This window comes from Callithrix jacchus, chromosome 19, assembly GCF_049354715.1.
Source record: "Callithrix jacchus isolate 240 chromosome 19, calJac240_pri, whole genome shotgun sequence".
NCBI classification, from domain to species: Eukaryota; Metazoa; Chordata; class Mammalia; order Primates; family Cebidae; genus Callithrix; species Callithrix jacchus.
In genome coordinates, this window is record NC_133520.1 from 23,376,655 (window position 1) to 23,390,350 (window position 13,696).

The window sequence follows — 13,696 nt, forward strand, 5'->3', positions numbered from 1 at the left end:
GGGGTTTTGCCATGTTCGCCAAGCTGGTCTCTAACTCCTGGCTTCAAGTGATCTGTCTGGCTTGGCCTCCCAAAGTGGTGGGATTACAGGCATGAGCCACTGAGCTGAGCCCATCTTTTATTCCTTAAGTATATAAACAATACTCATGTTTAATTTGCCCAGGCTTCTCTATAGCAGGAGTTGGCAAGCTTTTTCTGTAAAGGGACAGGTAGTAAATATTTTAGGCTTTGCAGGTTGCAGTGATTTTAACTGTCTTCCTAGTGTGAAAGCAGCCACAGCCAATGCACAGATGAATAGGAGTGGTGTGTTTCCAATAAAACTTTATTTATGGACACTGAAATCTGACCCCCATATAACTTTCACATGTCACAAACTATTCTTTTGATTTTTTTCCCGAGGTAAGTACTATTCTTGGCATGGCGCTGTGCAAAAACAGGTACAGGCTACATTTGGTCTATGAGCGATGATTTGCTGACCGGTGATATGTAACATTGAATGATACATTATAACTCAGTCGGGATAAAAAATTAGACCAGGCCTAGTGCGGTGGCTAACACCTGTAATCCCAGCACTTTGGGAGACCGAGGCGGGTGGATCACTTGAAGTCAGGAGTTCAAGACCAGCCTGGCCAAGATGATGAAACCCCGTCTCTACTAAAAATACAAAAATTAGCTGGGTACGGTGGTGCATGCCTGTAGTCCCAGCTACTCAGGAGAGGCTGAGGTGGGAGGATCACTTGAGCCCAGGAGTTCTGGGCTGTAGTGCGCTATGCCGATCGGGTGTCTGCACTAAGTTCTGCATCGATATGGTGCCTCCTGGGAGCGGGGGACCACCAGGTTGCCTAAGGAGGGATGAACTGGCCCAGGTCGGAAATGGAGCAGGTCAAAACTCCCGTGCTGATCAGTAGTGGGATCACACCTCTGAATAGCCACTGCACTCCAGCCTGGGCAACATAGTGAGACCTTGTCTCAAAAAAAAAAATTAGCCAGACATGGTGGTGGGTGCCTGTAATCCCACCTACTCGGGAGGCTGAAGTAGGAGAATTGCTTGAACCTGGGAGGTGGAGGTGTCAGTGAGCCAAGATCACACCACTGCACTTCCAGCCTGGGTGACAGAGCAAGACCCTGTCTCCAAAAAAAAAAAAAAGAAAAAAGAAAGAAAAAGAAAAACAAAAAACAAAAATTACACTCCAAGAGATTGGGTGCAAGTCTCATTAGGCTGAAAGAGCAGCCCCAGCGGGAGGAAGTTCACACCAGCTCATGGAGCCTCTCAAGTGTCACCATTCCCAGGCTTCTTCCCAAGTGTCACCATTCCCAGGCTTCTTCCCAAGTGTCACCATTCCCAGGCTTCTTCCCAAGTGTCACCATTCCCAGGCTTCTTCCCAAGGGCTTTAGTCGCTCCCAAACAGATTTTAGACATCTTAGACTCCTTAGGAATCTGATTCCCTAAAGGAGTTTTCCTCAGGGCTCAGCCTCAGCCTTAGCAAGGCTACTGCAAGCAAGTCCCACCCAGCCAGCCTCAGCCTGGTTTCTCTTGAGTTTAGCCAGCTTCTGCTTTTAAATCCCCTCCTCCTTGGAACTCTCAGGACTTTTTATCCATGCTTTTTGTGATACTTATCCTTACTCATCTTTTTTTTTTTCTGAAGCGGGGTTTTGCTCTTGTCGCCCAGGCTGGAGTGCATTGGTGTGATCTTAGCTCACTGCAGCCTCTGCCTCCTGGGTTCAAGTGATTCTCCTGCCTCAGCCTCTGGAGTAGGTGGGATTATTATAGATGCCCACCACAATGCTGGCTAACTTTTTGTATTTTTAGTAGAGATGGGGTTTCACCATGTTGGCCAGGCTGGTCTTGAACTCCTGACCTCAAGTGATCCACCAGTTTTGGCCTCCCAAAGTGCCAGGATTACAGGCGTGAGTCACTGCACCAGGCCCATCCTTATTCATCTTTTAGTCCACTTCTCTTTGTGCACATTCCTTCTCTCATCCACTGGACTGTATACAGTTGGACAGAAGAGGCTCTCTCTTTTCCTAAGCACTCATTGGGCCTGCACACAGTAGGTGCTCAAAATCCACAGAATGAAAGGACTGGCAGGGCTATGCCAGGCCTGCCTACCCTCCTGGTCCCCTCTCAAGCCTTGCCCCTCCCCAGGGCTGCATTCTCAGGTCACCCCACCTGCTCCATCACCTCCTTCCTTTCTCTATCCCTGTGCAGAGGAGGGGCAGCAGCTTCGGGGTTAGACCTGACTTAAAATTCTTCCACTTGTTACCTAGGCCACCTTGAACCAGCTGCTTTATACCCCTGAGCTTCAGTTTCTGCAGCTGCAGAATGGGAACAACGGTCCTCACCCTGCAGGATCACCACAGGGACCGAATGTGACCAGGATAGGCTGACACACAGCCGGTGCCTAACCAGCGCCATCCCTGCCTTCTCAGTGCTTCCCGCCCCTGCCCCACCCCCAAAGCTTCAGGCGGCATAGAGGAGGTGATGATGGTTGCTTTCTGTGACTTTCGATGCAGGTAACTGGGTCTGCTGGCACCCCCTCCCCTGACTGAGCTGCTGGGCCTGGGGTAGTGAAGAAGTGGGAGGGCTGGGCACACCTCTCCAAAGCAACATGCACCTGGCCAGCAGGGGAAGAGCAGACTGAAACACACTCCCAAGTGGGATGGACCACTCCCAAGTCCCTGTCCCCTCCTGCCTCTGGCCTGAGACCCAACCCCAGTCTCCGAACCCTCCCCACTGCCCAGCCCGGCCTGGCCCAAGGTGCCTTACGTGGATCTCCTCATCTGACGTTTCCACCTTGAAAGGGCGGATGCTCTCGTCCTCCCTGGCTGCCGGCCTCGTGCCCGGCCCCCACCACCCATCTTCAAGTGGCAAAGTTTCCTCTTTGTCCCGGGAGATGAACCAGTAGATGGCAAAGCCCAGCACTGATGTGAGGATGATTTCTAGCCACATGGCTCCTGCAAGACCAGGGGGAGGCCATCAGCAAGGGAGCCCGCCCAGCCTGGCCCGACAGCCCAGAGACTCCGATTCCTACCAGCAGGCTCTTTCCTGCTGCACTCCAACCCCGTCCCTGATTTTATTTACATTTGACCTAAGTTTATATATATACGAGGTATAGGAAAGTAGGAAAACAACAGACCATGAGACAAATCACCCCCAATCCTACTAAGCTTTGGAAATTGTTCATCATCCTGGGAAAATAAGAACTGGGTTGGCTTCTGCATGGCCCTGCGTAGGGGGTTTTGGGAGCTGCATTTCTGAAGCCCCATGTTTTTTGCATGACTGAAAAGGCTCTGTCCATGCCCTCTGGCCTCCCTCACCCAGGGGAGAGGAGCGCCTTTCCTGAGTGGTGGCCCATGGCCCCTGCTCTGTCCCTCTTGGAGAGGGGCTTGTCCTCAGGGAAGACAGAGAACAATGGGGAGGCCCAAGTGCTGGGAGAGTAAGTTCAATTTGGGGTGGGGGGCACTGTAGGAAGCCCAGCCATGGCCACGCATCTTAGCTGGTGTGTAAGAGCTTTATTGAAACATAATTCGTATACCGTACAATTCGCCTGTTTAAAGTGCGCACTCCACTGGCTTTTAGGATGTTCGCAGCCATGCGCACCAGTCAGCTGTAGAACATTTTCATCCGCACAAAGAAACTCCACAGCCTTCAGCTACGGCTCCTTACTGCCCCGCTCCACGCTAGGTCCTAAGCAGCCTCTAACCTACTTTCTGTGTCCATAGAGTTGCCTATTACATTTCATATCAACTCAGTTGTGTTTTAATCCCCATTCGTCCGACTCCAGTTTCTGTTTTGCTCAGAAGGGGAAGAAAGCTTAGTCTTGGCAAAGCACTATCAGGCAGATACCAGACCAGCATTGTTATCTAGTTCCTCATCTTCCTCATTCCTAGCGAAGTAACCCACAGGCTTCTTCAGGTTCAGAGTAACCTGCATTAATATGTGGGCCATCCTCATGCCTGAGTTAGAGGAGGCTGTGCCGGATGCAGTGCAGATAGGACCCAGGCGGAGGAGAAAGCATCGTGTCTTAGACGAGGCCCCCGCAGACCACCCCCAAAGCAGCACCCCTGACTCTGTCTTGGAAACCCAAGACAGGAGCCGGTCCCTGCTGGGAACCCCACCACTTTCATGGCCTCCACTGGCTACACATCACATGATTGGGACTCTGCTGGGGGGTTGCAGAGGACCTGTGGTTTGCTCCTGTCAAGAGCTGCCCCTCTAAACTTACAATTGGGCCGCTGGGGGTCATTCTAAGAAATACTTGTCCACAGTGGTCCAGAGATAGAGCTCCCAACAGAAATCCACCCAGGGCGATGGCTCTCACCTTATTCCTGCAGTTTGGTAGGAAATCTAATCAGGAAAATTGGCCTAGCACCCCCCAGCTCCCCATTTCTGTCAGTGATCCCAGTGATCTCCCAGTTTCCACCCTCAGGCACTGGAGTCATCTCTGATGCTGCCCCCACACCCCATTGCCAAGTCCTGATGCCATCAGATTCAGCCCCCTCTGTGCCTAGACCCCTCCCCTGGACCAGAGCCCTTATCACCCCACATGTGATTATCAAGACAGCTTTCAAGAGAGGAACCTCCACCCCCATCTCTCATAGTCACCAGCACTCTTCTTAGAACTCACTACAGCCTTCTTCCTGGGACCATGCCCAGGTGTCCACCCTTGAACTTCCAATACAGCTCCCTCTGTGGGTTGTGAAACTCTGATCAAGGTCTCACTGATCAACATTTACTCAGTCCACCATGTGCTGGGGGCAGGCCTTCGCCACCCCTGATAGAGACGCAGGGGATATGTGGATGCATGTTCCATTTCCAGCCAAGCCAGGCTGTGCCTTTCATTCCTTTCTTTTTTTTCTTGAGACAGAGTCTCAAAGAGTGCAGTGGTACGATCTCAGCTCACTGCAACTTCTGCCTCTAGGTTCAAGAAATGCTTGTGCCTCAGCCTCCTGAGTAGCTGTGATTACAGGTGCGTACCACCATCTCCTGCTAATTTTTATATTTTTAGTAGAGATGGGATTTCACCATGTTGGCCAGGCTGTTCTCAAACTCCTGACCTCAGGTGATCTGCCTGCCTTGGCCTCCCAAAGTGCGGGGATTACAGGCATGAGCCATCGCACCCGGCCCTATGGCTTTCATCTTTCAATCCCAAGGAGCAACAGTGCCTGGGTCCCAAGTACCCTGTATATGTCAGCTGATCAGATGGGCAGCTAGGACCAGCACTCCCACATAAAAGCAAGGCAGGGAATAGCTGGAAATGGATTCCTTTTATTTTAAGGAATTCAGAAAAGAAAACACATGCATCAGCTTCTTTCATTTCCAGAAAGACCTTATGTCTCTGCCAGGAAATCCTGCCCTTTAAGAAGATGGGGAAATGGCAGCTATGAGCCCCTGCAGTATGGAAAGCAGGACTAGGGGCTAGGGGCTGGAACACACATCGATAGCGTGTGGGAAGCAGCGGAAGGCAGAGAGCAGAACCCCCAGCAGCAGGAGCAGCTGAACACACTATACAGGGCCGCCAGATCCCACCACAATAAAACATAGTTTGGGAAGGCAGGGCTGTGCCTGTCCTGGTCACTGCCATGACCCCCAGTGCCCAGCCCTGGTCACTCCCTCAGCACAGTGAGGAGCTCCACCAATGCTTGTGCCAACTGCATAAGCACCAGAAGCTAGTAAGACACATTTTGCACGATGCTGCCAAGGAGGCTGCAAGCATAATGAACAATAAAGAGGGATCACCCTCCCCAGTCAGCTTTACAAACCACACTCCTTACCTGAACTTCAGCACAGAGGAAGTTTTGTCACTTTCCTCTAGGATATAAACGTGCGACTTTCCCTTTTCTGGGCAGAAAGATCCCAGTGCTTTTACCTGTCCACCGGGGCTCTGTGTTCTCACCCTCTGATCACTCCTTGGGAAGGAGAGCTGTGGAGCTCTGCACCTGGCAATGCTCTAGGGGCCTATGGGAGGGGCAGGGCAGGGTGCAGGCCTTTTGACAATTGCACAGTCCTGCTGACTCAGCCAATCTCATGTGTGCACGGCGTGGTTATCTCCCCTGGACTTCACATAGCAAACTGAACCATGTTGACCCCAGAGATAAGTGCTGAAATGATCAGCGCTCGAGTCCCATCTAAAAGACAGGAATCTGGGACAAGGGGCATTATGATGACCCCCACCAGCACTGCCCGGGGAATCACCCAGGAAGAGGAGGGCAAAGTGACAGATTCAAGGAGAAATTTTAAAACATGATCTGTTACATTCTAATTAAGATAAGAATATTAGTACTTGGCTCAAGGATGCTGCCTTACAGCCTCTGATGTCAGATTACAAACAGCCTCTACTGTAGGGTGTTACTTTGCTACCTAGTCACAGCCCTTTATTTAATAGCAGGTATTTAATGCACCAAAGAAAGATGTTCCAGATTAGCCTGGTGTGACAGCAGGTGTCGACTGTGTGTGGATGGGTTTTCAACCCTGCTGCCGCCTTGGGTTCCCGCATGAACAGTCCTTCTCCTTGCTGTGGGTGATACTCACTTTCACCAGCCCGACCCCAAGGAACCCACCCTGGAGAGGACACTGGACCAAGGCTCCTGCCCGCGTCTTCTCTGTTGGGGAGCTGGGCAGGCAGAGTGTCGCCCTCTTGACTCAGCCTCAAACCTTTGCTTTCCTCTTACTCCAAATAAAGCCACGGCCCTGTCGAGGGAGCCCAGAGGCCTGAGGGCATCCTGCTGAGCACCTGGCACTCCCTAGACCCTGGTACATGTAATCCATGGTACATGCAAATCCACCCACTAAAGAGCCACAGTTCATTGAACTTGACTTTCCTTTTCACTTAAGGCAAGAATCAGAGTAGGCAAGGGCTTTGCCCTAAATCACACTGCAGTTGTGAGGATTAGAATGTGTGGCCACAGAACTCACTCCTGGTCTATCATGGGGCATGTTGCACCCCCGTCTCCCTTTCTTGTTCCCTCTCAGCACCTGTTTGCACCCTTGAGCCTTCAGACCAGAAGGGACTCCCAGAGCACAGACCAACCATGACTGCACGGGAGCCACAGACATCTCCCAGGTCTGCACAGCTTTTCTCAAAAAAATGTAATAACAAGAAACAACATCCTCCCCTTCCTGGTGGGTCAGCCAGCCATGGGGAGGAGTTGGCTGTGCAGGCACCCAATCTCTATCTGCCTGACTCTGCCCACAAGCTCTGCAGCTACCAGTGTGGGAGAACTGCAGATGCCCACCACCCAGGCAGGGAGGATCTAGGGAGTGCCAGGCACCCAGCAGGATGCCCTCAGGCCTCCGGGCTCCCTCACCAGGGCTGTGGCTTTATTTGGAGTAAGAGGAAAGCAAAGGTTTGAGGCTGAGTCAAGAGGGCACCACTCTGCCTGCCCAGCTCCCTGACAGAGCAGACATGGGCGTGGGGCTTGGTGACTCCCTCCATCCTCCCTAGGGTGGGCTTCTTGGAGTTGGGCTGGTGAAATCGAACATCACCCGCTTTAAGGAGAAGGACTGTTCATGCAGGAACCCAAGACGGCAGCGGGCCTGGGATGGGCTGGAGAGGGGGTGGCACTAAGCAGATGACAGAGGCCTCCCCTCCCTCTCATGGCCTCCCTCTCTCATGGCCACCTGGCACTCAGAAGACGATCAGGGCTGCATCAGCCCTACATCCACAGGGTGGGCTAGTCGATAAGTCACAGCCACGGGGCATGGAAGCTGGAGAGGAACTCAGCAGCCACGAGTCCAAACCCCTGCTGCGCAGCTGGGGAAACAGGGGGCCGAGAAATGACTGAGTCTGGGGAAGTGTGGTGGCCAACTTGGGTGATGCCACTTAAGGAGCCAGCCTGGCTTTCCTAGAGATTTCCCATCCCGTAGCTCCCCGAACTCAGCAACTCTGACGACCTTTGACTTTGGAAATGAAAACATCTTGGAGGTTACAATAAGAAGGCTTTGGCCCAGTGTGATGCTCATGACTGTAATCCCAGCACTTTGCAGGGCCAAGATGGCAGATTACTTGTGGCCAGGAATTCAATATCAGCCTGGGCAACATAACAAGACCCTCATCTTTTTTTTTTTTTAAATAAAAGATGGGGTCTCACCATAATGGCCAGGCTGGTCTTGAACTCCTGACCTCAGGTGATCTACCAGCCTCGGCCTCCGAGTGTGCTAGGATTACAGGCATGAGCCACTGCGCCTGGCCTGACCCTCACCTTAAAAAAAACAAAACAAAGGAATAAAGGGGCTTCTCTCTTGCTTTCCTCTTCAGGTAGTTCAAATCTCAGCTCCACTATTTACTAGTTGAGGGGCTCTGGGCAAGTTATCATCAAACCTCTCCGAGCTCAGTAGATGCATCTGTAAAATGGGGATAATAATGTGGAACTACTTATTATCAACATGTGTGTTCCTTCCCCTTCCCCGAAATCCCTAATTACTGTGGAGGATCTCTGCATTGTAACAGGCCCCAGAGGAGCCCCTGTTCCTGTTAGATTATTTAGCCCACACCCCAAGGTCCTGCTGCAGCCACATGCACATAAACAGGCTGGGCGTGAGGGAGTGCATGGCGTCAGGCACTGTGGTCTGGGAGCATCTGCTCTCCTCTCTGTGTGCCTTCACCAAGGATGTGATTTGGGAGGATGACCAAAAGCAAAAGGCTAGGTACATCTTTGGCTATCAGTATTTTGCAAGATATGTCCCTGGGGTAGTCCCCACCCCTTTTCCATCAGAGAAGGTGCATTCTCAGCATCAAGGGGCAGAATTCTGGTGGCTAAGCCTTCACCTTTCCAAGGAGAGCTATATTTATCTCTTCCCCATGGTCAGCTTCTCTGATGTAGCAAACTTTCAAACTTCTTCAAAACATCAAGGTTTAGGAGACGCCATGAAAAATTCAGAAGTAAAACAATACAAAATGAGAGTGCCTGCTTTATTTTGCTAGTACCTGAAATCAGAGCTTCACTGATCTGCCCCGTAAGTTCCAGAGAGCTATTTTATCTGATTAGGGTTTTTGTTCTGTAATGCGCTTTTCCAGAATACTGACAAGTTACTGGACTGAGAGGGTTTGAGGGGCAGGAAGTTGGAGGCGAAGTCTTTCAGAATGAAATCATTTTTTTCTTGTAGCCAAGGTACTCTTCCCAACAAAATGGTTCACTTACCTAGTAAAGAAAATATAATTTTTGTTGCAAACCAGCATGATTTTTTTAAAAACGCGACTGGAAGACAGTGGTCATTTAGCTACAAGATACTGAGCTCAGAGGGGAACGTGATAAACAGTTTCTCCTGTGGTAAGAAATGGGATTGTATATATTTTAATTCCAATTCCACACTGAAGTCAAATTTTGGTCATGCATTTGTGAAACTTGGAAAAAAATCACATCAAGTTCAAGTTGAAGAAGTTAGATGCACAATCAATGCTCTTTACCCTTCAAAGATGGACTAAATGTAAACTATTAGAAAGCAGTAAATGTAGCAATCATGTTCACTTAAAAAAAAAAGCAACAAATGATACAAGTGGAGTATTTTGTTAGTTTGCTTGTGTTTTATCTTTCTGGGGCTGGCATATAAGAGACAATTTTAAATACAGGAGAGCAAATAAAGTAGGTGCTTGGTTCTTTGGCATAGTTAAAAGGTAAAATAACCTATAATCCCAGCACTCTGGGAGGCCAATGCGGGCAGATCACTTGAGCCCAGGAGTTTGAGACCAGCCTGGGCAGGATGGCAGAACCCAGTCTCCACAAATAATAATAATAATAATAATAATAATAATAATAAAATAGCCAGGCTTGGTGGTGCATGCCTGTGGTCCCAGCTTCTCAGGAGGCTGAGGTGGGCGGATTGCTTGAGCCCAGGTAAGGCTGCAGTTAGCTATGATCATGCCACTGCACTCCAGACTGGGAGACAGAGCAAGACCCTGTCTAAAAATTAAAAAAAAAAAAAAAATAAACAAAAAGAACCAAAAAACGAAAAACAGGCTGGGTGCGGTGGCTCATGCTTATAATTCCAGCACTTTGGAAGGCTGAAGCAGACAGATGACCTAAGGTCAGGAGTTCATGACCAGCCTGGCCAACAGGTTTAGTAGAAACCCTGTCTCTACTAAAAATATAAAAATTAGCTAGGCATGGTGGTATCTGCCTGTAATCCCAGTTACTTGGGAGGCTAAGGCAGGAGAATCGCTTGAACCCAGGAAGCAAAGGTTGCAGTGAGCTGAGATCACGCCATTACGATGCAGCCTGGGCAACCAGAGCAAAAGTCCGCCTCAAAAAAAAAAAAAAAAAAATTGCTGGTGGCATGTGCCTGTACTCCCAGCTACTTGGGAGGCTGAGGCAGGAGAATTGCTTGAAGCTGGGTGTCAGAGGTTGCAGTGAGCCGAGGTCGCACCACTGCACTCCAGCCTGGTGCCTGGTGATGGAGTGAGACTCTGTCTCAAAAAAACAAAACAAAACAAAAACTCCATCTCAAAAAAAAAAAAAAAATAGCTCAGTTTAATAATGTAATGGAACTTAATATTTCTGTTACACTGGGGTGAAAATACAAGTGTGCTTTTTAAAAATTCTCTTAAGTGATGTCAGTAAGTCATAAAAACACAAGCTTTAAAACACAATTCATTTAAGATTGATAAAGTTCAAATGAACTCTTTCTGTTATTTAAGTGTGGTTTGCAAAGTGCCAAGAAGTTATTTGTTTTTTAAAGTAAATAAGAGATTTGGATTGGTTCCTTGGAAAGGCAAGTATAAACATGCTTTTGGACTAGAGGTTGGTTCAGCAACACTGAGTAGAACTATGGCCAGGTCCTGTGCAGGCACCGGGACTCACACACAACCCTGTACCTGTAGGAGCTCACACTCCAGCAGCGCAGACGATCAGATAACAGACAAACACCCTCCCAGTGAAAGACACCACACTATGTGCACACAGATGGAAGAGAAGTGTGTACAAGAAGTGGTTAAGTTTTGCCACAAAGGTTTCACAGAGAAAAAGGTCATTGAGCAGGGGTTTAGTATGAATAGGAGTTCACCGGGTGGAAAATAATGCTCGGATGGGAATAATCCAGGCAGAAAGAAGAGCATGTGGGATGGAATGGGATGGAAGTGAGAAAGTGCATGGTGTAAACTGAGAAACACAAGCATCTCCTTGGGTGTGTTCGTGTAGGAGTTGAGGATTCCACGCTTCAGAGTGTAGTTGTCTCATTTATTACTGTACTATGTCTTTTATCAATTGCTACTTCATCATGAGCTGACCCAGGAGTTTTAACTTAGAAATTGTGTTTACAATTTAGATTACCCTTCTACAAATTACATGCTGAAAAGAGTGAGCTAAGAAAATATATTTGGGGCTGGGTGTGGTGGCTCACGCCCGTAATCCCAACACTTCGGAGGCTGAGGTGGGCGGATCACCTGAAGTCAGGTGTTCAAGACCAGCCTGGCCAACATGTGAAACCCCTTCTCTACTAAAAATACAAAAATTAGCTGGGTGTAGTGGTGTGCACCTGTAATCCCAGCTACTCAGGAGGCTGAGGCAGGAAGAACTGCTTGAACCCAGGAGGTGGAAGTTGCAGTGAGCCAAGATCACGCCACTGCACTCCGGCCTGGGAAATGCAGTAAGACTCTGTCTCAATAAAAGAAAGGAAGAAAGAATAGACTTGGGAATGTGAGGATTTCATGGTTGAGTGAAGAAAGGTGGTCCAGACAGGAGACTGATTACTCAGAACTCAACGATTCACCACAGCTGTCCTTGATGAGCTGGTGGGTGCGGCAAACTGACCACCAGATTGGGATGTCGTGGCAGACTGCCAGCAATGTCCTCCCCTTCTTCCTTAGCAAAGGAATTTTAACCTTAGTTGGAGAAGACCAGCCAAACACTTTACATTTCTTGGCCCCCTCACAGCTAAGTATGACAGAGTGCTTAAGCACGGACAAAGAGCTATAAATGTATTTGAACAGAGCCACCTGTGGCCCAGATAGTACCTGTGTCAACATTTCTCCAGTGCATCCGAGATTGCACTGTGATCCTGCCCCCCCACCCCACCCAAACTTTGTCTTCTCTTGGTGTTCCTTCTCACAGTAACTGGCACTAACCCCCATCCTACTGCCAAGCCAGAAACCCAGGCGATGTCCTTGAAACCCCTCTCCTTCACTTCACCACAGATAGCAGCAAGTTCTGGCAGCGCAACTTTCAAAGTACATCTCAATCCATCTCCCCCACCACAACCCAGCCCAGGCTCCTATGACTCTCCCCTGGACTACTGCAAAGCAGCTGCCCGGTCCACTCACGCCTGCTCTGCCCCTTCCCACACAATTGCCACTCTGTAGCCACAGCAATCTTTTTTAAAACAAAACATTTTTTTTAATTTAAAAAAATGGAAGACAGGTTCTTGCTACATTGTCCAGGCTGGTCTCAAACTCCTGAGCTCAAGTGGTCCTCCTGCTTTAGCCTCTTAGCCTCCCAAATAGCTGGATTACAGTCATGAGCCAGGCCAGAGTGATTTTTGGGAATGCAAATCTGATCATGTATGTCACACACCCTTCGAAACCCTTAAAGACCTTCCCATTGTCCTGGGGTTAATGTGGCCTTCAAGGCCTGTGTGATCTGACCACTGACCTCTCCCCTATCCCCTCAGAGTGCTACTGGTATCAATATTATGGAGAAATAGTCTACTTGAAAGTTAAGTGAGAGTTTCTGGGCTCGGCTCTCATGCTGTCGCCCTGATCTTCTAGTTTTGTGCTCACCATGCTGTCCTACTGTGTGGCTTTATGAAGGCGAATCCCTGTCTGAAAAGCTATTCCCTCCTCTTACCACTTCCTTAACTTCTACCCACCTTTCAGATTTCAGACTGACTGTCCCTCCTCTGGGTAGCCTCTCCTGATCTATCCCAGCAAGGCACATCTCTGAGTCCGAGCCTTCATCGTGCTCACATTTGTCAGTGTGATTACGTGATTGACAGCTCAACAGAAGCTCCTGTAGGGTACTGACCATGTCCGCTTTGACTCCCCATCTGGATTCCCATTCCAGTGTCTGCCATTCTAGTGGATGCCTAGTTAATTATTTGTTGAATGAATGAATGAATTTTAAATTCTTTGAGAGCATAGCAAATTAATCAGAACTTTTGATCAAGAAGAGCTTAATTCTCCTTGAGGAATAATAAATATAACCGACTTAGCCTAGTTGGCAGAGACAGACCCTAAGGTGCAGGAAAGGGTTGCATAGGGGGCATGAGGTTCTATGGAGAACACCCGCTGACCCCAAAAAAGACTGAAGAGCCAGTATCCTAGGCACATCACAAATAGCAGGGGTTTGGGTCGAAAAAGATGGGGTCAGACTCAGATCCGGCTGCACACAGTAAAGGGGCAGGTCCGCCACCTGCCAAAGACTCCCCTCCCTGAAGCCAGGCAAGCAGTCAGAACGTCACTGTCAGAAAGTGCTCCTAAAATTGCAGGAAAGTGCTAGCTGGTTATGACTCAGCACTTGCCATGTGCCTGGCCTTGGCTAAGTGCATTGCAGGGCAGAATGCCCATGTGTTTTTCCAGAACAAAGGCCATGAGGTGAACCTAGCCCTGGGACAGCTGGGCAGGCCTGGTTCTGACTGTGAATTTCCCTAATAAGTGACTGAGACTCAGCAGCATGAGAACCTGGTGCTTCTCCTGGGGGCAGTCTGCCTCTTTGGGGAGGAAAGTGTGGGGGCGGAGGGGGCAAGGGAAAAACTATGGCACGGCTTG

The 13,696-nt window shown here is 49.3% G+C and overlaps 1 protein-coding gene across 3 annotated transcripts in view; it reads right to left on the bottom strand.

The window, feature by feature from the left end:
* The window catches only part of EPHX1 (epoxide hydrolase 1), a 37,204-nt gene that overhangs the window by 16,260 nt on the left and 7,248 nt on the right, over positions 1–13,696 (bottom strand). Inside the window, exons 1-2 of one of the 3 annotated variants that reach the window (XM_078356724.1) lie at positions 5,870–5,962; positions 2,767–2,954 (exon numbers count right to left, since the gene is read on the bottom strand). In XM_078356724.1, the coding sequence (XP_078212850.1) occupies positions 2,767–2,949 (183 nt within the window). In that variant the 5' untranslated portion in view covers positions 2,950–2,954; positions 5,870–5,962. Of the gene's footprint in view, positions 1–2,766; positions 2,955–5,774; positions 5,963–13,696 lie in introns of those variants that run through there. The other 2 variants (XM_008985319.5, XM_002760595.7) reach the window with 2 other exon arrangements.